Source organism: Pan paniscus, chromosome 19 (assembly GCF_029289425.2).
Source record: "Pan paniscus chromosome 19, NHGRI_mPanPan1-v2.0_pri, whole genome shotgun sequence".
Lineage (NCBI taxonomy): Eukaryota > Metazoa > Chordata > Mammalia > Primates > Hominidae > Pan > Pan paniscus.
Genome location: NC_073268.2, coordinates 14045205 through 14065502, shown reverse-complemented (window position 1 = coordinate 14065502; position 20298 = coordinate 14045205). Strand labels below are relative to the sequence as shown.

Below are 20298 nucleotides of genomic sequence, written 5' to 3'. Positions count from 1 at the left end.
GCAGGTGGACATCCTAGTAATGGCAGAGCCATCCTCAGGCCGCTGGGTACACCTGGACACAGAGATCACCAACAGCAGTGGTCGCATCACATACAATGTGCCGCGGCCCCGGCGCCTGGGGGTTGGCGTCTATCCTGTGAAGATGGTCGTCAGGTAAGACCCAGGGGCCATTCTCAGGGTGGTTTCTCTCATTTCTATGGCCCTTCCAGCCAGGCCTGTCTAGAAGATGGGGTCCTTGGGGTTCTTTGTGGGCCCCCATCTCTGTCTGCATGGACTGAGGTGGATGGGAGAGGTCACCAGCCGTGGCATCAGGAGATGCCACCCAGGTGCTCTCTGACCTTGACCCAGACTGAGCTCTGACTGCAGCTACAGGCTGACCTCTGGATTCCGGCTAACGTCTGACCCTGACCTTACGGCTGACCACAGGCAGGTTTCTTTCAGGGGCGACCAGACCTGTGCCATGAGCTACCTCACGGTGTTGCCCCGGGGCATGGAGTGCGTAGTGTTCAGCATTGATGGGTCCTTCGCGGCCAGCGTGTCTATCATGGGAAGCGACCCCAAGGTCCGGCCGGGTGCAGTGGATGTTGTCCGGTGAGTGCCACCTTCCACCAGGGCTATATCTCCCTGGGGGACAGGAGCCAGCAGCCCTGGGGGAACTATGTTGTTTTTCTGATTTGCTCTAGGAATTCTACTGGTCTCTGGGGCTGTGAGCTGAGAAGCCCTGGCTTTTCCTCCAACAGTAATTTATTGAGTGTCCTTGGGAAAATTTCTCCTGCTTTCTAGACCTCAGCTTGTCTGTTTCTTCCTCTCTCCCTCCCTCCCTCACTTCCTTCCTCCCTCCCTCAATTCCTTCCTTTTTTCCTTCTTCCCTCCCTCCCTCCCTCCCTCCTTCCCTCCCTGCCTCCCTCCCTCCACTCATGCACACATCCACTGCTTTCTGAGGCCCACTGTGGCCAGGCTGTGTGCTGGGCACTGATGCAGAGTGAGCTCTTAAGTTGGAGGATACTCAGAGTCTGGTGGGGAAAATAAGTCACAGGCATGAGAAACTGTAACCCAGGACTCCAAGTGATCAGAACCTCAAGAGTAGGACAGATGCCAGGCACTGGAAGTTCCTGGGGGCTGGAGACTGCCCTGCCTCACCCCAGTAACAGTGACGGTTTTGGGGAGAGAAGACGGGCCTGGCTCCTGGGCTCCTGGGAGACTGCTGGCCTCAAGATGCCCAGCAGCTCCGTAAGAACAGGCCTAGACAGGCTGAAGCCCATTTCAGGGGGCCAGCCTCCCCCTTGTAGAGCTAGGTCATGTGTTGCCATTACAACAAATCCCTCCTGCGTCACAGTTCCCCTCCCACTGCAGGGAAGGGGAGGCTGTGGTCCTTCCTCTCTGGGGGTCCATGATCCTCCCACTGCCTTCCATGGGCTCCAGGGTGCTCCCCGTGGTGCTCCACATGGTGCTCCACATGATGCTCCACATGGTGCTCCCCAAACCTCGACAGTCATCAGAAACTCCCCTTTTCATAAACACATCACTGGGCCCCACGTCAGAACTAACCAGAATCCCTAGGGGTGATCCCTGCACCCCTGAGTTTGTGTAGAGCATCCCCAGATCCCTCAGATCATCATCCAGTTTTAGAACTCCCCATCTCTGTTAGCTGGTTCTGGTGGCAGGTGCCATAAAGGTGCCCAACCAGGTCTGGGCTTACCTGACATCTTGCAGCCAGGATTCTGTGTGAAGTCAGCCAACCAGAGCTATCCCACTGCGCTGTGAGAGCACAGAGGAAAGAGGCTGATTCTGCTTGGGAAGCAGGGAAGGCTTCCTGGAGGAAGGGGGGTCTTGAAAGATGGAAGATGGGAATATCAGGAGATGGAGCCATAAGGGCTGTCTAGGGGAGTGCTGTGCAGCAGAAGAGCCAAGGGTTTGTTCAGGGGGCAGCAAAGCAGCTCTGGGTGGGCTGGAGAGATCCCATATGCAAAGGCAGAGCAGAGACATGGCCACAGAGGCAGAGAGAGGCCTTGAGGCTCTACCTCAGGGTGCTGGGGAGCTGGAGATGCTGTTTGACAGAGGAGTGCTGGGGTTACATTTGCGATGTACAGGAATCACCATGGAAACACTGCGGAGGATAATAATAAAGCCAGCCACACCAAGCATACCACCTTGCTATGCATGTTTGGGATTAACTCCTTTCGTCTTTAGGACAACCTTGTGGGGTAGTTCATATTATTATGCCCATTTTACAGAGGGGGAAACTGAAACCCTGGGAGGTTGGGGAGGGTTGAGTAATCTGCCCAGGGTTACAGGGCTCAGGTTAGATGTGGGTAGGAGTAGGGGTGGAGGGAAAGAGGCCACCCAGGAGGCTTTTGTAGTGGCCCAGGAGAGAGATGGGGCCCAAGCTAAGGATGAGAAGCAAGGCTTAAGTGAGAGGGCTGGGGGAGGGGTTAAAGAGTCTGGCCTGGTGAAAGCGAAAGGCTTTCTTCCTGGAGGAGGAGGAGGAGGGAGGGAGGCACAGGGAAGAGGGAAGAATGAAAGGCGCCTGTCTCTGACTCTGAAGCGGCTGTGAGCAGAGGGGCAGGGGTGAGGAGATGAGTTTGGATATGGGCCTGTGGCATCTGCAGGCCTGATCCAGGGGAGATGTCCAGGGCTCAACCCAGAGAGGGGATTTGGGGTCCCCCTTGTTCTCCCTAGCACGCCTCAGACTCGTCCCTCTGACGTCTCAGGAGGGCAGCTGCGGGCAGGGCAGGCTTCTGGGCATCAGGTGGCCTGCACTGGGCAGGGCTGGACCCTTCTAATGCCATCTCGCCAGGCACTGGCAGGACTTGGGCTACATGATCCTTTACATCACGGGACGGCCGGACATGCAGAAGCAGCGGGTGGTGTCGTGGCTGTCCCAGCACAACTTCCCACAGGGCATGATCTTCTTCTCCGACGGGCTGGTGCATGACCCGCTGCGGCAGAAGGCCATCTTCCTGCGCAACCTCATGCAGGAGGTGAGTGGCCAGCCTGGGGTGGGGACTCCATGGCTTGAGAGCGCAGCCCTCCTCTCCACCGCTCCCCATCTCCCTCCTCCCGGGTGGGGCCTTGTGATGTGCAGTCTGTAAATCCCATTCCCGTGGATCTGGCTGGGTCCTCTAGCAGCCCTGTGAGGTAGGTTATTAGTCTCGTCGTTGACAGAGGAGAAAGGTGAGGCTCCGGCGACTTGCCCTAGATCTGAGTCAGACTTTCGTCCTTTATCTCCTGACTCTTGTCTCTACATCTGGCCATTCATCCAATAGACATTTAAGTGCCGATTGTGTTCCTTACTCTGTGCTTGTTGGGGCTGCACAGAGACAAACAGAACCAGGCGGGCAGAGGATGTGCTTTCCGTGACCCGGATGTGCTTTCTGTGACCCAGATGTGCTTTCCATGACCGAAGCTATGGTTCCCACTAGCAGCACCAGGAAACTCGGGAGAAGTGCAAATTATCTGCCCTGCCTCCTCCTGCCACCCTCTTAGACCTACTCAATCAGAAACTCTGGGGAGGGGCTCAGGAACCTTTTCACAAGCCCTCCAGGGGATTCTGATGCACAGAAAGATTAATCAAGAATCCCTGACCTAGAGCAGAATAGGCGTTGACATATAATGACCAAACCCAGCCCACAGCCTGTTTTGATATGACTGGTCAGCTAAGAATGGTTTTTACACTTTCAAATGGATGGAGAGAATAATCAAAAGAATGATATTTCATGACATGAAAATTACATGAATTTCAATGTCTCCAAATAAAAAAAGTTTGATTGGAACACAGCCAGGCTCATCTGTCTACGTATTGTCTATGATTGCTTTTGCAATACAACAGCAGAATTGAGTAGTGGTGACACAGTGCGAAGCCTGATATATTTACTATCTGGCCTTTCAAAGAAAAAGTCTGCAAATCCCTGATCTAGGGGAGGAAGGACATGTCAATTGACAACTACTGGTGTGTGGTTGAAAAAGGCCCTTTTAGCAAACAGAGGAGAAAGGACTTCAGTTTGTCCAGGGAGGGCAGGGAAGGCTGCTAGGAGGTGGTAACTTTTGAGCTGCGTCTTGAAGCATGAATTTGTCAGGTAGACAGTGAAACAGCATGTGCAAAGGCACGGAGGCAGGAGAGAGCTTGGGACGTTCCAGGCTTGGGATAAGTGCAGGCAGGGTTAGACCCAGGACAAGTGGGAGCTGAGCCCTCAGAGGTCATCAGGGGCCCAAACTTGGCAAATCTTGAAAACCTTGGAAACCAGGCCAAGATCATAAATTCTCTGCTGAGGGTCACGGGGAGCCATGGAAGAGTTTAAAGCAGGGAAGTGGCAGTGTCTAATTTGGCTTATAGAAAGATCCCATTGGTGGCTGTGTGGAGAACAGATTGGCAGGAGAAACTGGAGGCAGGGAGGCCAGTTAGGGGGCTGTTGCCCAAGCAAAAGACAGGAAGACCATAATCCAGGCGATGATGGGTATGGGATGGAGAGAAAAACATGGACAGGATTAGGAGGTGGAATAGTTGGGGCTCAGGGATGGTTGGACGCAAGGAGCGGGGAGTTCTAAGATGCCCGTGCTGGGTGACCAGGAGGGATCCAGGTGCTACACACCTGACCAAGGTCTCCATGGAGGCAGAGCCTGTCCGTTCTGCTCACCAATATAGCTTCTGCATTGGGGGTGATGATGCCACATGGTAGGGACTCCATAAATGTTGGTAGAATGAATAAATGAATGAGTGAGTGAATGAGAGGGGACATGAGAGGAGGACCAGGCTGGAGGGAGATGAGCTCAGCTGTGGACACGTCAAGGCTGATACAGCCACGGGACCTGATATGGCTTAGGGTAGTTCTGGGCTGCAGGTGGAGACTGGGAAACAGATGCACGAGACGGATCAGTGGAGCCATGAGACGGGAGATGAGGCGTTAGAAGAGGCTGTGCTGGGCCACTGAGAGCGGCACAAGGAGCAGCTGAGGAACCAGGAGGAGAGTGAGGGGGAGGAGGACCAGGAGAGAGAGACGAGACTCCAGGTATCGGGAGGAGAGGGCTTCAAGGAGATAGCGCCCCTTTTGCCAAGGCTGTGGGATGCTGAGAACTGTTCAGTAGGCAAAGATTGGCCACCAGATGACCTTGTGAGGAAAAGACAATTCGGAAGGACAAGGGGGCAAAAGTAATAGGGAGAGGAGCAGAGAAAGTGGGTGTCAGCTGGGAGGGTCATGAGGCAGGTAGGCAGGGTCACCAGAGCGGGAGGATCCAAGTTATAGGAGTGAGCTCAGGTGAATGAGAAGGTGGAAGGGCCAGACGAAGAGGGGCTGCTCCATCCTCTGAGCCAAAGGCCAGTTGGGAATAAACCAGCCATTGAGGTGAGGGGCAGTGGGCTGAGGAAGCGCTCTCCTTGGTCCAGCATCGAAGGCAGTCACCTGCCGGATGGGGTAGGGCTCAGGGAAGGACAGGAAGAAGATGGAAGGTGAGAGCTGCGTGGCTCTGTTTCTTTAGCAGCTCTCGGTGGGCAGCATGGACAAAAACACAAGGTGGATAGTGGAAAAAATTTCCAGGGCTGAGATTTGGCCGGGCAGGTGTGGGAGGAGGATGAAGGGGTGAGAGAATCTGGGGTGGAGGCAAGGACACAGGGATGCCATGGGTCACTCAGGCAGGATGAGGAAGGGGCGAGGCAGCAGGGCTGGTGCAGAAAAGACAAGTGTCAGTAAGGCTGAGAGCAGCCAGGTGGGGGCTGGCGGAGAAGTGGTGGGGAGGGGGCAGAAGCCCTGAGCGGAGCGGACATGTGGAAGTTCACAGTTAGAGGGGCAGGTTCTGAGTTTGGTCCTGGAAGTGACGGCCACTGACGTGAAAGAAGGTGCGAAGCCGCCAGGCTGGGTGGGAGGTGGTAGATCCTTCACGTCACGCAGACCGTGGGTCATCCCAGTGATGGTGGGGCTTGGCAGGAAGGAAAGCTTGTGACCCAGGACCAAAGTCTCCAATGGCTTGAGAGGAGTGTGAGTGGGAGAAAAAGAGGATGACAGTGACAGGAGGTACACAGTGAGGGGCAGCTGGGTGGCGAGCACCTCACAGGAGGAGGTAGTTTGATCGGGTTTATCCTGGGGAGGGGAGGGAAGGGTGATGGTCTGGAAGTGCCCCTGGAGCAAGACGGACCTTATGCAGTTCTCTGAATTGAATTGGGGATTCTGGGGTCGGGGAGGGGGGCGGTCATCACACCAGCCAGTGAGAGGCAGTGGGCACATGGCAAGCTGCAGGGTGGAGCGGTGTGGACGGCACAGGATCAGGAGCCAGGCAGAACTGGCCTCCAGTCCTGGCCCTGTGAGCCAGAAACCTGGAACTCAATTTCCTTATCCACAAAGGAACGCTTGCCTTCATTATTACTTAACCTGAGTGTACTGCTGTTGGAGGCGGGGCCGGTAAATGGTGTGGTCACGACTGTTTACTGGGCAGAGACCTGGGTTGGGCCTGGGGTGCAGGGAGGGGCAGCCACTCTGAGGGTTCATTCCTGACGCAGGGTGGCCCCATGGCTTGGAGTCTACCAGAGTGCACATAAAGGGTCCCCAAGCAGGGGCCCCCTGGGGTTGGCCTGGGAAGGCTTTCCAGGGGGTGGGCTGGCCTCACTCTCGCCCTATGCCTGCCCTGTGTTTCAGTGCTTCATCAAAATCAGTGCGGCCTATGGCTCCACGAAGGACATCTCTGTCTACAGCGTGCTGGGCCTGCCTGCCTCCCAGATCTTCATTGTGGGCCGGCCCACCAAGAAGTACCAAACCCAGTGCCAGGTGGGTGGAGGCGGGGCTGGAGGCGGGGAGTTGTGAGGGAGGTCAGGGAAAGGGATAGAGGGAGTAAGCACTTCATTCATTCATTCATTTGTTCATTCCCCCATTTGCTCATTCATTTATTCAACAAACACTTCAGGGTGCCTGCCTCGGGCCAGGGCCTGTGTTGGGTGCAGGGGAAGAATCCCAAGTGGAGTCAGATGCAATGAACTTCAGTGTAGTGGCGAGATGGACACATTTGCAGTTGGTGACAGTGGAGTGTAACAAGTGCCATGATGTATGACGGGGAGCACAGGGAACTGTGGGGCCCTGGAGAGGGACCGCTAACCCAGACTCCAGGGCAAGGTTGGGTTTCCGGAATTTGAAGGAATGGTCCAGGAAGAGCCTGAGATTGAGAAGAATATTTGTGACAGAGGCAGCAGCAAAAGCCAAGGTCAGGAGGTGACACAGAACATGTATATTCTGGGAACTGCCAGTGACTCAGCTTGGCTGCATGGGACGTGAGCTGGGAGGTGGGGGGGGCGGGGCTAGAACGGTCAGTGCAGCCAAGATGGCCTGTGTGGGAACTCTGAGAGGGTGTGGGATGAGCAGGTGTGTGATTCAGGAAGCTCCCTCAGGCTGCAGGTGGAAGGTGGTTCAGAGGAAGGAAAGAAAAGCCGAGAGGACATGGAAGAGAAAGTGGAGGGTCTGAGAGGCATTTTTTGGTAGGGGATGGATTGGGTTTGGTAATGCCCAGATCAGATGTGCAGGATGAGAGAAAGGGAAGGTGGAGGACAGCTACTTGGTCTGTGGCTTGGGTGACCACGTAGGAGGTGCCACTATTTGAATCGTGCAGCAGGTGGAAGGGAAGGAGTTGACCTCCCTCTGGGGCATGTCAAGTGTGCAATGCCTGAGAGTGACCCGCGGGTAGAGGGTCAGGAGATGGTGGCGTCTCCCAGTTGGGAACTCAGAGGCCCTGCTTCTCAAACTCTGAAGTGCACAAGCATCACCTGGAGATCTTGTTGACATGCATATTCTGATTCCATAGGCCTAGGGGCGGGGAGAGGGCCTGAAGTTCTGCCTGACAAGGTGCCAGGTGGTGTTGATGCTGCCAGAGTCCATGGACCACATATTGAGTAGCAAGGCTCTGGACACAGCCGGAAGGACTGGCAAGGAGGGCAGTCGCAGGGCTCAGAAAAATGACAAGAGGCATGGAGAGGCTGCGTGACGGGAGGGACTTTGCAGGATTCTAGTGAGCCAAGTGACAAGGATGGGTGCTTCCCCACCCTCAAGAATCCAGAGGCCAAGCACCCTGGCTCATGCCTGTAATCCTGGTGCTTTGATACGCAGGATTGCTTGAGCCCAGGGTTCAAGGCCAGCCCTGGCAACATAGCAAGACGCTGTTTCTACAAAAAATTAAAAAAATGAGCTGGGCGTGGTGGCATGTACCTGTGGTCCCAGTTACTCGGGAGGCTGAGGCTGGAGTATTGCTTGAGCTGGCGAAGTTGAGACTGCAGTGAGCTGAGACTGGGCTACTGCACTCCAGCCTGGGCGACACAGCAAGACCCTTTCTCAAATAAATAAATTAATTAATTAAAATAAAATAAAATAGGAAAGAAAATCCAGAGAACTCTGGTGTGACCCATGGGTACAGGTAGAGATGCATGGTTGTCCAAAGCAGGATGGGGACCCTGGAACAGTAAAGAGCTCCCGACTTCCCCAGGGTTCCTTGGAGAAGCTGGAGGTGCCTCCGTAGAGTGTTCCCGGGAAATGATGGGGACAGGATCAGGATAAGGGGCCTGCCCCACCCCTCCACCTGATGCCTGTCCCTTCCCCTCCCCTCCTCTCCCTTCCCTTCTTCCGCTTCCCTTCTTCTCCCTCCCCTCCCCTCCCCTCTTCCCCTCCCATCCCCTCTTCCCCCTTCCCTCCTCTCCCCTCCCCTCCTTTCCCCTTCCCTCTTCCCCCTCCCCTCCCTTCCCTCTTCCCCCTCCCCTCCCTTCCCTCTTCCCCCTCCCGTCCCTTCCCCTCTTCCCCCTCCCCTCCCTTCCCCTCTTCCCCCTCCCCTTCCCCTCTTCCCCCTCCCCTCCCCTCTTCCCCCTCCCCTCCCCTCTTCCCCCTCCCCTCCCTTCTTCCCCCTGCGCTGCTGCCCTGCCCTGCCCTCCCCTGCCCTCCCCTGCCCTCCCCTGCCCTCCGCAGTTCCTGAGCGAGGGCTACGCCGCACACCTGGCCGCGCTGGAGGCCAGCCACCGCTCACGCCCAAAGAAGAACAACTCGCGCATGATCCTGCGCAAGGGCAGCTTCGGGCTGCACGCGCAGCCAGAGTTCCTGCGGAAGCGCAACCACCTGCGCAGAACCATGTCAGTGCAGCAGCCCGACCCGCCCGCCGCCAACCCCAAGCCCGAGCGGGCCCAGAGCCAGCCCGAGTCGGACAAAGACCACGAGCGGCCGCTGCCGGCGCTCAGCTGGGCGCGTGGGCCCCCCAAGTTCGAGTCGGTGCCCTGAGGGGTGGGCTGTGCTCTGAGCAGGGAGCGGGGGGCCCAATCGGGCTGCCTGCGGGGACGGGAGGGGGCTGCCCTCTCCCCGACACAGGCGTTTTCCTGCTTTTTCCCTCCCGTGTCTGTCCAGCAGTGTCCGACCAGAGCGGGGAGGGATCCTGCCCGAGCCCGGGGGGCTCCCTGAGCTGCGACGGGGTGAGGTCCGGGGATCTCGGTGCAGCCACTGCTGCCTCCCACGGGCCTGCGACCGCAAGCCCAAGTCAGGGTTCATGTTTGTGTCATCCTGGGGGCAGGCTTGCCCGGGGCTGAAGCGTTTGGGCAAAGTCGACCACCCTCCTGCGTCCCCAGGCTTCACAGCGAGCTAGGCAGGCCCTCAAGGGGGCAGCCCCAGCCTCGGCACCAAGCGCCGCTGGCAGGCACAGCCTCTGGGCTGTCTTGTGGAGGTGTGAGTGGCATTTGTGCCCGCCCTCCCTGTGGTTTGGGTCACCATTTTGGGGTTCGCGCTCTTATGGCAAGATGGCCACTTTCTGGGAGTGAGAGCACATCCCCGGGCTCATGTTACGCCGTCTCTGTCCACAGCCCTGGGGGGGGGGTGGGGTCTGGTGCTGACGGTCTGTCCTGCAGCTGTCCATTGTCCCCAACCCCCGTTGTCCTCAGTGTTCTCACCATTTCCCTGTGGCCCTGGAGGCCAGGGCTTCCTCTTCCCGGAGCCCTGCCTCATGCCCTCCCTTGGGAGGCTGCAGCCTTGGGCTCTGGCTCAGCTGGGCTGGCTGTGAGCCCCTGAGCTGGTTGCTTGCCCTCTCTGGGCCCCGTCTTCCTTCTGTTATTGGAGGGGTCCCCCTAGCTGAGATTGGTGTGAGTCTTTGACTCCCAAGATGTCCTGCAGTTTGGCCCATTGAGGCTCTTCAGGCCTAAGGGTCCCTCTGAGTGTCCTGTGACCCACACCTTTCACACAGCCTGGGAGAGGGGGTCTGGGTGGGCTGGAAAGGAGGGGCTCTTAAAGGAGCCTCTCTGGGTGGGCTGGGAAGGGATCCCTACTCCACGGAGAGGTGCAGCTGGTTTGCCTTGCACTGGGTGTCCCAGGGACAACCCATTCAAACTGGGTGTCCCAGGGACAACCCACCTCCATCTCCTGCCAAAAGGTTACTGATCAGGCTCCCCATAACCCCAGCTCTGCGAGGACCTTTTTATCCTTTTTGGCTCCCAGAGGCATAGAGCTGAGATTCCAGGGTTCTAGGGGTTCCTGGAAGTTTGGCTCCAACTGTTGTATTCTCTTCCCTTTCCCCTGCCGCTCAGTTTGTGCCCATAACCTCCTCCTGGGTAGTCCCCTGAGGTTGGCAGGACTTGGCCCTTCTGGGGCCCCTAAAGCCTGCTCAGGCCCTCCTGCTGCTGAACCTTGGCCTGGGCACTGCTTTCCTGCATCCTGGAAAACCCCGACTCCCTGGCCCAGGCCCACACCTGCTGTGTGGGGCTGCCCACGTGGCCACTGAGCCCCCCCATAGGCTGCCATCAAGGCCGGTCCCAGCAATTTCAGCCGGGCTGCCCCAGGGCCCAGACGTCTGTATACACAGCAGGCACCTGTGTCAGCTCAGTGTCGCTTCTGCTCAATGTCTACCTCTCGCGGCTCCCATGCAGCCAATGACGCTGCTGGTGGGGGCGGCTGGCACCACCGTTGTGAATTGCCTGGCAAATTGGGTGCCCTCCTGGGGTTGGAGGGGTCTGGGCTCCTAACCCCCATCCCTGCTCTCTCCACTAGAAATGTGTCTTCAGTCTGCCAGCTCTTCTGCTCTACTTCCAGTGCTGCATCCTGCACTCAAGCCCGGGGCTGCTGGCGAGTCTATGGGGAGGAGTGTGGATCAGGCTCAGCCTCAGCCTCAGCCTCCTCTATGGTCCTGTCTCCTGGCGGTTCACAGGTGCCCATCCCCCCTTTAACATTTCACAGTTCTTGGCTTTCCAAAGGCACCAGCTCATATGGCATAGCCACCCCAACCCTAATCCTTCCCCCAAATATCCTGATTTAAACTTGGGCAGACTTATTGATTCTTGAAAACTCTACCATCTCCTTTTTGCAGAAGGCACTGGTTACACTAAAATGATAAAATAATTAGTATGAGGTACTTTGCTCCCAGTTAGATTCCCTCTTCCCTGAGAACCCCAGGCTAGGCGAGAGAGGGAGAGGGAGAGAGAAAGAGAGAGAGGGGGAGAGAGAGAGAGAGAGAGAGAGAGAGAGAGAGAAAGAAAGGAAGACAGAGAGAGGAAGGCAGAGAGAGAGAGAGAGAAAGGAAGACAGAGAGAGAGAAAGGAAGACAGAGAGCTCATGAGCCAGGATCCCTGGGGAATTTGAAGTCAGTGTGACCAGGGTTCTGTGGCTCTGGGGTCAGAGCTGGGACACAGGACCCAGCAGGAGGGCCACCACCCCTTCCTTTTGGAAGCAGCTCTGGTTCCAAGCAGCAATCAGGTAGGAGGATCGGGGCTTTGGCTGATGATGCACACACAAGATGCTGATGGTGTACGGTGAGATATTGTGAACGCAACAACTGGAGCTGTAGTTGGTGTGTGTGAGTGTGTACCTGCGGTTCTGTTTAGTGGCGAGACAATGTATGTTTCAGTACTGCTTTCACGGCAACTGTGTGATGCATATGCTCTTTCTATACTAGCGGTTTGTTCAGTTTTGTCTGTCCAGTTAAGTTGGAGAAAGAACCAAGTTGTGTTGTTCTCTGGAGGGGGTGCCGCTGCCTCTCCTTGAGTAGTTCTGTGACCCCCAATCCAGCTGTTTTGTAGAGAATCCTTCTAGCTTCTGGTGTGCCTGCTCTCCAGCAGCTGGAAACAGATCTTCCTGCCTGACCAAAGCTCCTTGTTTCTTGCGTGGCATGTTTGTTCTTCCCGATCCGGCGGCTGTCGTAGCCGAGGGCCTGCCTGCCACCTTCCTTTATCTTTTGCCCTGTTGGGGTTCAGGGTGCATCCTTAGCCCAGGACCTGCTCTTCCAGCATCATGGGTTTTTTCCTAAAGATCTCAACGGCTCCCTTGGGCTCCATAAAATATTTCTTTTTTAAAAAAGCAGACTCCTTTCATGCATTGGGATGAACGGCCCTCTTGTCTGGGTGCTGGGCTACAGCAAACAAATGTGTTTGAATCCCAGTATTCCAGAGATTCCTGGCGGTGGGCTCTCTAGAAGAGGCGAGGCTGGATCTCACGGTTTTTAAACTGTATTTTTACCCCTTTGGGACCCATACCTGTGCCCTGGAGTCTTTCATGAGGCACGTGGGTCCTCTGCATCCTCACTCTCCCCCCTAGCCCAGGTGCAGCCCCGGGAGGGGTGCCCTGACCCCGCCTTAAACAACTTTCCCACCGAATCCCATCTGGCGGGGGGGTTTGGGTGCCAAGTGCCCTGGAAACCTATTGTCTTTTGGCTCAGCCAAAAGAAACATTCCCTCCTTCCTTTCCTTCCGGGCTTGGGGGAACCTTCTTAAAAATCACAGTTAGGGTTAAGTCCAAGCAGTGAGGCCTGACCTGGGCTCTGCTCTCCTTGTTGAGACACTAACAGGCAGTTGGGAGGAAAATCTGCATTTGACTCCACCCTCGTTGGGGCAAAGGAGAAGCAGGTGACCCGAGGTGGGGCAGGCCAGAGGAGGGCGACTCGTGCACAGGGACCCCCACCCTTGGACCGCGCTGTCCTTTTCTAGTTGTTTACGTGGTGGTGGCAGCCAGTCTGACCTTGTCTGTGGTCTGACTGTTCCTAAGTGTGTAACTTTCAGTATTATCTGTGACAGATGGTTCTGTGGTGAAAAAGGTTTATTATATTCCTTATGGCTGCCTTGTACAAAATCCGTTAGAAACGCTAATGTAAGATATCAGATTTCTAACAAGACAAAAACAGCATTATGGAGTTAAAAGATTTTTACAACTGGGTCTTGATTTTGATGTGAGCTGGTTTTTAGCTCTCAAATGTTGTCTCTTAAATAAAAACCTTCTTTGCCTTTACAATGTGTTTTGGTCTGAACTAAGTTGAGAAACCTTTCCCTTTCTACATGTTCTCCCTGGGGTGGGATTGGGGGGCAGACTGGCTCGGAGCGGAGGTGGATGAGGGCCAGACCCCAAACCACAAATTACAAATCTGTAGCCCAGAGTGGTGTGGGAGGGCGGGGGAGGTTGGAGGTTGCCGGTGAAAGGGAACAGATGTCAAATGCAAATAGTCTTTATTATGAGAAAGCAGTGTTATCTAGGAAAGTCACACGCTGGTTTCTTTCTAATAAAATGACAAAGCAGGTTTCTTAAATAATTTACAAAGGGCAGAAATTGCTCTTGAACAGGGCTACCCCTCCTGGCACATCCACAGTGCTCTGCACTGAGCATATAAATAGGTACCCGTGAGCCCAGGGTCGTAAGCCTGGAAATATCTCCTATGCCTTCCTCCGAGTCCCTGGTAGGGAAAGGAGGGATGAGAGTGGGGCCCTCAAGAGCCTTGGCACCGGAAACACAGTGGGTGAGTGACTCTGCGGATGACTCCCCAAAAACCAGGCACCTGGGTACACAGCTAAGAGCTCTCAAATATCTGATGCTAGCACTTCATGTTATAGATGAGGCAAATAGAAGGCTCAAGGTCAAGTGTGCAATGAGTTTCTAAGCTCAAGAGTCCCCTAGGAAAGCAGAAGGAACAATTCTCCCCCTCTGCAAGGTCTCCCCAAGACACTCTCAGGCTATGGCAGGCAGTCACTGATGGGTCCAGATGTGGCCGGAGCAGGGGGCTCTGGGCCCCTTGTTAGGTGCTTGTTAGCAGTGGCCCAGGGGTACCGACGACTCCTGGGGGTTTTTTCCAGGAAGCTCACGGGGAAGCATAGACATCCTTGAGTATGAAGCTTTGGCAGTCAGACAGGGCTTGTTTCCTGCAAGACAGAGCTGCCTTTTTCACTGTGCTCAAGGTAGGAGAAGTAGGGATGCCTTTCCCTGCTCACTGCGGGGTGGGGGGTGCTGGAAGGTGGCTGTAGCTACTTGGGGCCCCCAGCGTGCTGTTAATGACGGGGTCAGTGAGGTTAGCAGCTCTGGCTTCAAGCAGCAAGTAGGTACTACCTACTCTGCTGTGCCCATCAGCTCTGTGGGCTTTTTCTTTAACTTGCTCATGCATGAGGTGGAGGAGAAGGACAGTGAGAAAGACTCTTGGGAGGTGGGCATTACCTGCAGGCACTTCCTCAGTCATGAATGAGAGAGACGACATCACCACTAGAGAGAAGGGGAGGGATTGATGCCACTGGGTGTGGTGGGCTCTGAGACGGCCCTCCCAGCCTGAGCTACACAAGATCAGACCCGGAAATGTGGTAGGAATATGGCCCCTCAACACACAGAGCTGGCAGGGCCCAGCCTTAGAGCCCATCATGGCCATTATACAAGTGGAATGGGGAAACAGCCCCAAGTTAGGGGAGGTCCACAACCGAGGCCCTGCCCCCAGGATGGGGCCATGAGCAGACAGACCAGGAACTCCATAGCAGTCAGGTTGCTTTTCCCAATTCCATAGGCAGGCAGGGCACAGACGAGCCACGGAGAGTTCTGGAGGAAGGGCAGGTTTTTCAGGAACCAGCCACATGTGAGGTTCCAAGTGATAGACAAACATGGGGGCCCAAGGCCCAGAAGACCACACACATTCAGGCTACATCCTTTACCATCACCCCAGTCCAGGTTTTTGTCCTTTCTCATGTTTGAGATGAGGGAGACTGAGGCCCAGAGAGGGGCAGAGACTGGCCAGGGTCACACAGCAGGTCAGAGCAGAACCAACGCCTGCCTACAAAGATGGCTGGAGGGGCCCTCCCGGCCCCTTCACTTTGAAGCATGGGATGCCAACTCACCTCTCTTCCGCCATAATGGCTTCATCTAGCTCTTGGGACAGCTTCTGGAGATGCTGAATTCCCGCCCCCACAGGCTCTAGGTCACTGTCGGACTCGCTGCATGAAAGAAAAAGCCACACCAGTGACTAGTTGGAAACTCCCGGCAGGAGACCCTTGCAACCCGGTACTGGGGTGTGGTCTGTGGGCCCAGATGACCCTGGCGGGCTGGGCTTCACTCCAGACCCTCACTCCAGGAGGTGACCTCAGAGCGACAAACAGAGAGAAGATCAAGATCCACGAGGCCAAGGTCACGGGCAAGTGATTTTGCAGCTTCCCCACTTGGAAACTGAGCCTCAGCTCTCCAGGTGGCTTCAAAACTTGCTTCTGGGCTCACTAGGAGGCTTGGGTGAGTGTGATTGTGTCAGAACTAAGCTCAGCTCTTCCTTTACGGACAGAGAAACTAAGGTCCTGAAGGATTTTCTCAGTGCCCTGCTGGCTCTGGGCGCGGAACCGGGTCAGAATACAGATGTGGAGAGTATTTTTGGAGTGTACACAAGCCTTATTTTAGCTTGCAGGTTTGCAAAGAGCCACCTGGTCACTTACATGCATCCTGGTGACCACCTGCCACAACACAGGTGCAGCGGCTAGGCAGCCTTCCCTGAGAGCTCCAAGATGGGACCAGGAAACTGCCAGGGACTGCGGATTGGGATGAGCTTCACCCCCTGCCCTGAGCCAGGCCACTTTCTGGGCCTGTCTGAGAACTAGAAGATTCTGCAAGGCAGGCCAGCTTGATCGGTGGGGCAGAACATCCAGATGATCTGGATCCCAGCCTTTACTCCTCTATTTCCTATAGGACGACCCTCAGGCTAATCACCAAACCCCTCCGGACCTCCGTTTCCTTACCTGTCAAATGGGACAAACAGAGCCTGCCTTAATTATAGCTCAAAGTTCCTATTAGGCTAAAGAAAGATGCTAGCCCTCAAAGAAATCTGGGGAAAAATTCAACAGCCCAAAGCTACTATACAGCCTTAACTAACACACTCCATTTCCCCCTAGAACTCAGCCGGAAAGTTGAAATACAATCCTTAGGAATCTAGTTGTTGTTTTGTTTTCTTTCTCTCTCTTTTTTTTTTTTTTTTTTGAGACGGGGTCTGGCTCTGTGGCCCTGGCTGGAGTGCAGTGGCACGATCTCAGCTCAATGCAACTTCTACCTCCCGAGTTCAAGCGATTCTCCTGCCTCAACCTCCCAAGGAGCTGGGATTACAGGCGTGCACCACCACGCCCAGCCAATTTTGTATTTTTAGTAGAGATGAGGTTTCACCATGTTGGCCAGACTGGTCTCCAACTCCTGACCTCGGGTGATCCACCCGCCTTGGCCTCCCAAAGTGCTGGGATTACAGGTGTGAGCCACTGCGCCCAGCCTGTTTTCTCATTTTCTGATGAGCAAATACATGCACTGGATATCTGCTAAAGCAGGACACACATTTAACAGCAAGAATAATAATAACACAATATGACGCTGCTCAGGGTGCCCCTGGCTCCAGGTAGCCACAGGGGGTGCCAAGAAACCCCTAGGGCCCAGTTGGTGTCTGGGAGGTCAGACAGCAGGGATTGTGCCCAGGCTAAAAGGCCACCAGCCCTGGGGTGAAGCACTATCCCACTTGCCTGGGAGAGCAGAGGGGCTCTGTTGAGGAGTAGGGGCTCCGGAAGGCAGCCTCCCGCCTTGATCGCCGTAATGGGTGGGCACGTGAGCCCATCCGGGCAGAGAGGCGGTGATGCTCCTTCTCCCAGGGGTCTGCGGCTGAGTGGGCAGGGGCGGCTCCAGACAGCCGGGTGCTCTTCTGGCTCAGGCTGTGAGTTGGGGATCCACTGCCCTTCTGTGCTCCTCTCTTCCGCCTCCTGGCCTTCACCTGGGTCTCCACCAGCCACTTGGTGCCACTTTGGCAGGACTCCTGGATTCTCTGGAACAGGCCAATGGAAAGGTTAGCACAGACAAAACCAAAAGTTAGGCCGGGCGCGGTGGCTCACGCCTATAATCCCAGTACTTTGGGAGGCTGAGGCAGGCAGATCACCTGAGGTCAGGATTTTGAGACCAGCCTGGCCAACATGGTGTAACCCCATTTCTACTAAAAATGCAAAAAAAAATTAGCCAGGTGCGGTGGCGGGTGCCTGTAGTCCCAGCTACTTGGGTGGCTGAGGCATGAGAATCACTTGAACCCGGGAGGCGGAGGTTGCAGTGAGCCGAGATCGCACCATGGCACTCCAGCCTGGGCGACAGAGTGAGACCCTGTCTCGAAAACAAACAAACTACAACAAAAAAACCAAGGGTGAGCTACCCTGGTCTCCAGACCATACAAGCAACCCCTACACTCAGCAAGTGTCCTGTAAATACAGGCTATTTTGAGTCTCCAGGGTGAAGGATGTGAATGACTCCTCATGGAATAAGTCCACGGCTGGGACCCAGCTCAGAGCTCTTGGATATGACAGCAGCAGTCAGCAGCAGCAGGACCCCCCTGGTGCCTGGAGCCTGTTTGTCTAAGTCCAAACTCTCCTTCCAGACAGACGTTGACCCCAGGACTGAAGGAGAGGGCCCCAAAAGAACAGGCCACCCCGCCCAGCACCCTCTGCACACCAAGAGAGCACCTGTCTTCTTGCCTCTGGTCTCACTCACTCTATCCACCCTCCACAGTGGTCCATAGTGATCCTTCTAAAGGGCAGTTCTGACTGTGACACTCAACTGCTCAAAACTCTTCTGTGGCTTCTTGTTGCCCATAGGACCAAGCCCCAACTCTTGGGCCTTTCACACCAGCTGGGTGACGGCCGTGAAGGCTCTTCTTCACCAGCTAGACTGTCTTTGCCTTGGCAAGCCAGAGCCCAGGGTTTGGAGCGAAGCCCAAGTTAAATTTGATGAGTTATGTGACCTTGGACAAATTCATTTCATTTCTCTGATCCCTGAGGGTTGTGAAAACAATCAAAAAGTGCTTCCAAATAAGGACTAACATTTGGCTCAGAGAGCTCTCTGCAGAGGGTCCAGAAAGAGCCACCCACTTTCTGGAGAATTCTTTCATCTTCAGAATTCCCAATGAGACACCGAGGAGAAGCCTCTGCAGCCCCCAATCCTCTCCCTGGAGGTCTGTTCATCCTAATGGCTTCGGTCCTTTCTAAGTGACACGTCTACACCTCCAGCTCTGGGTTTAAAGATGCGTCCCTTGAAGGGTCCATAGACACTTACATCCAATACAAGGACGTCTTCCTGACAGCAGCTCTCATTTGACAGCATATCCCCTGTAACTGACCTTCTCGGCAGCTCCTGAAGTTTATCCCCTGCAAGTCCAAACCCTTAGTCTCCTTCGGGAGCATCTCTGCCTCTATTCCCTTCTCCATCACGTAGCTAAAGGGCAAATTCTAATATGCTAATTAGACCAGACTTTCCACTGTTTAGAATCCTCCGGACTCCTGATCATTCCTGGGAGAGTTCTAAGCTCCTTCATATCCTTTCCCCCTGCTCTACCTTGCTCTCTGTCGTCTGTTCATACCCAGACTACAATTCTGGCTCTCCTCAGGGGTACACAGCTGAGTGGGCAGTACACCTTGCTTTCCCTCAGCTCTAGGCCTGGACTTGCACTATTTCCCCTACCCTAAATACCCCTTGACCTTTGCTTCCCTGGGTGAACTCTGGAATCACCTCCTCTGGGAAGCCTTCACCGACTAAGCTTGCATTTGGTGAGCCCTCACTATTGGTCACTTGCTTTGCAATTTCCTATCACGTACAGCTCTTATCACCTGGTATTGTGAGCATCTGTTTCCGCCAAGACATGCTTTCATTCACTCATTCAACTATTTGTTGAGCACCTATATGTGCCACGAACTATTTGGGGTGCTGGGGAAACAGCAGTGAACTAACCAAAGTCTCTGTCTTCATGAAGTCTATATTCTTGAGGCTCTTTGAGGGCAGGAACTGTCTGGCACCAAGGAAACACTCCATAAAACAGATGATTAGTGTCGTCAGTATTACCTGGGATACGGCACCCAAAGCACTCTTAGCTGAGCGAGCTGCAGCCTGGAGGCCCTGCTGACCTGGCTCTGGGGTTTCCAGGCGTTTCCAGGAGGGCCCTGCGCGGAGGTTGAGGTTGACGGCTCTCAGGGGCAGCCTCCTTTGGAACTGTCTGCACAGGGACCCCAGGGCCCCTACAGAGGTCTCCTGATGGCTGACCACAGGCTGCAGCTCCTTGCTGTCCTTCAGCTGCTCCTGGTGCTGGAGAGATCTCCGGTGCACGGAGGTCCCCATGCTCTGCCACCGAGAAGCCATCTGCCTGGCCAAGAGTCTTCTCTGTCCACTAGACCCTGGGGAGGAGGGCGAAAGGCAGATCAGGAAGGCATTCCCCATACCCATTCCCAGGCCCCACAGAGACCCTGGACACAGGGGAAGAGACGGGATGCAGCGGGGTGGCGGGGGCGGGCGAGTTGGTAAGTGTGGGTGCAGGAAGGAGGATGCTTCCTGGAAGAGGGGCCTCGGGTCAGCAGCATTTCTGATGTCCCGCCCTTCAAGTTTCCAAAACAGCTGTCTTTTCATCCCAGCCTCCTTCCTCTCTCTGGCTCAGGCGAGGAGGGGAGGCAGGGTCAAGACACGCCGTAGCCGAGCTTCAGCGCTGGGCCCAGGACACGATCACCATCTTCTTCACCAGCTCGCCCAGACCAAACGCGCCCCCGCCCAGACCCCGGCCTTCCCACCAGACGCCCCGATTTCGATCCGACTTCTTGTGGTACCCAGACGACCCCACAGGCCGTGCGTGTCCGAACCTGATGCCCTCCCCTGTGAACAGAACCTGATGCCCTCCCCTCTGAACAAAAAAATTGTTTTGAGTCCAGATCGCGCCATTGCACTCCAGCCTGGGCAACAAGAGCGAAACTTGTTGTGCCCAGCCCGCACTCACCCGACACCACTAAGGCCGAGCACAGCCGCAGCACAGCTGCTCCTCGCCCACCGCAGCCGATTTGAAACTCTGCGCGGCTCCGCCCCCGGCCCCGTCCTCACAGCTGATTGGTTCCGTCCCCGCCCCCGCCCCCGCCACCGCCCCGGGGATCCGATTGGCTCCCTCTCTCGCGGCTGCAAATGCTGCGCTTGGATTGGCCCGGCCGTGCCCATTCATCGCTCCTGCCCCCGCCCCGCCGCCAGCCTCGTGGCTCCGGGCTTTGTATCCTGCGTCCCGCTCGCGCCACTGCCCTTGCTAGCCCAGCCCCCGCGCATCGCACGCCGG

At 55.6% G+C, this 20298-nt stretch overlaps 2 protein-coding genes across 3 annotated transcripts in view; one reads left to right on the top strand and one right to left on the bottom strand.

Annotated features, from left to right (window-relative positions):
• The window catches only part of PITPNM3 (PITPNM family member 3), a 106032-nt gene extending 92824 nt beyond the window's left edge, over positions 1–13208 (top strand). The window contains exons 16-20 of one of the 2 annotated variants that reach the window (XM_008962614.4): positions 5–153; positions 442–591; positions 2798–2981; positions 6624–6752; positions 8925–13208. In XM_008962614.4, coding sequence (XP_008960862.4) covers positions 5–153; positions 442–591; positions 2798–2981; positions 6624–6752; positions 8925–9230 — 918 coding nt within the window. In that variant the 3' untranslated portion in view covers positions 9231–13208. Of the gene's footprint in view, positions 1–4; positions 154–441; positions 592–2797; positions 2982–3318; positions 3672–6623; positions 6753–8924 lie in introns of those variants that run through there. The other variant, XM_034941386.3, reaches the window with a different exon arrangement.
• Positions 13209–13403: 195 nt separating this feature from the next.
• Positions 13404–20046, bottom strand: PIMREG (PICALM interacting mitotic regulator). The gene is made up of 6 exons (XM_003810141.3): positions 19975–20046; positions 19056–19384; positions 16706–17001; positions 15062–15157; positions 14397–14441; positions 13404–14107 (listed from the first exon to the last, which is right to left on the bottom strand). The coding sequence occupies exons 2-5, from the start codon at positions 19347–19349 to the stop codon at positions 14411–14413; spliced, it is 717 nt and encodes a 238-aa protein (XP_003810189.1). The 5' UTR covers positions 19350–19384; positions 19975–20046; the 3' UTR covers positions 13404–14107; positions 14397–14410.
• Positions 20047–20298: the final 252 nt, after the last annotated feature.

What these genes read in the sequence shown, in the direction of transcription:
- PIMREG (XM_003810141.3), bottom strand. Translation starts at nt 19,349, where the DNA reads ATGGCTTCTCGGTGGCAGAGCATGGGGACCTCCGTGCACCGGAGATCT. An exon ending in GAGCCCCTCTGCTCTCCCAG is followed by an intron (nt 15,158 to 16,705) that starts GCAAGTGGGATA and finishes TCTTTCATGCAG; the next exon opens with CGAGTCCGACAGTGACCTAG. An exon ending in GCCATTATGGCGGAAGAGAG is followed by an intron (nt 14,442 to 15,061) that starts GTGAGTTGGCAT and finishes CCTTCTCTCTAG; the next exon opens with TGGTGATGTCGTCTCTCTCA.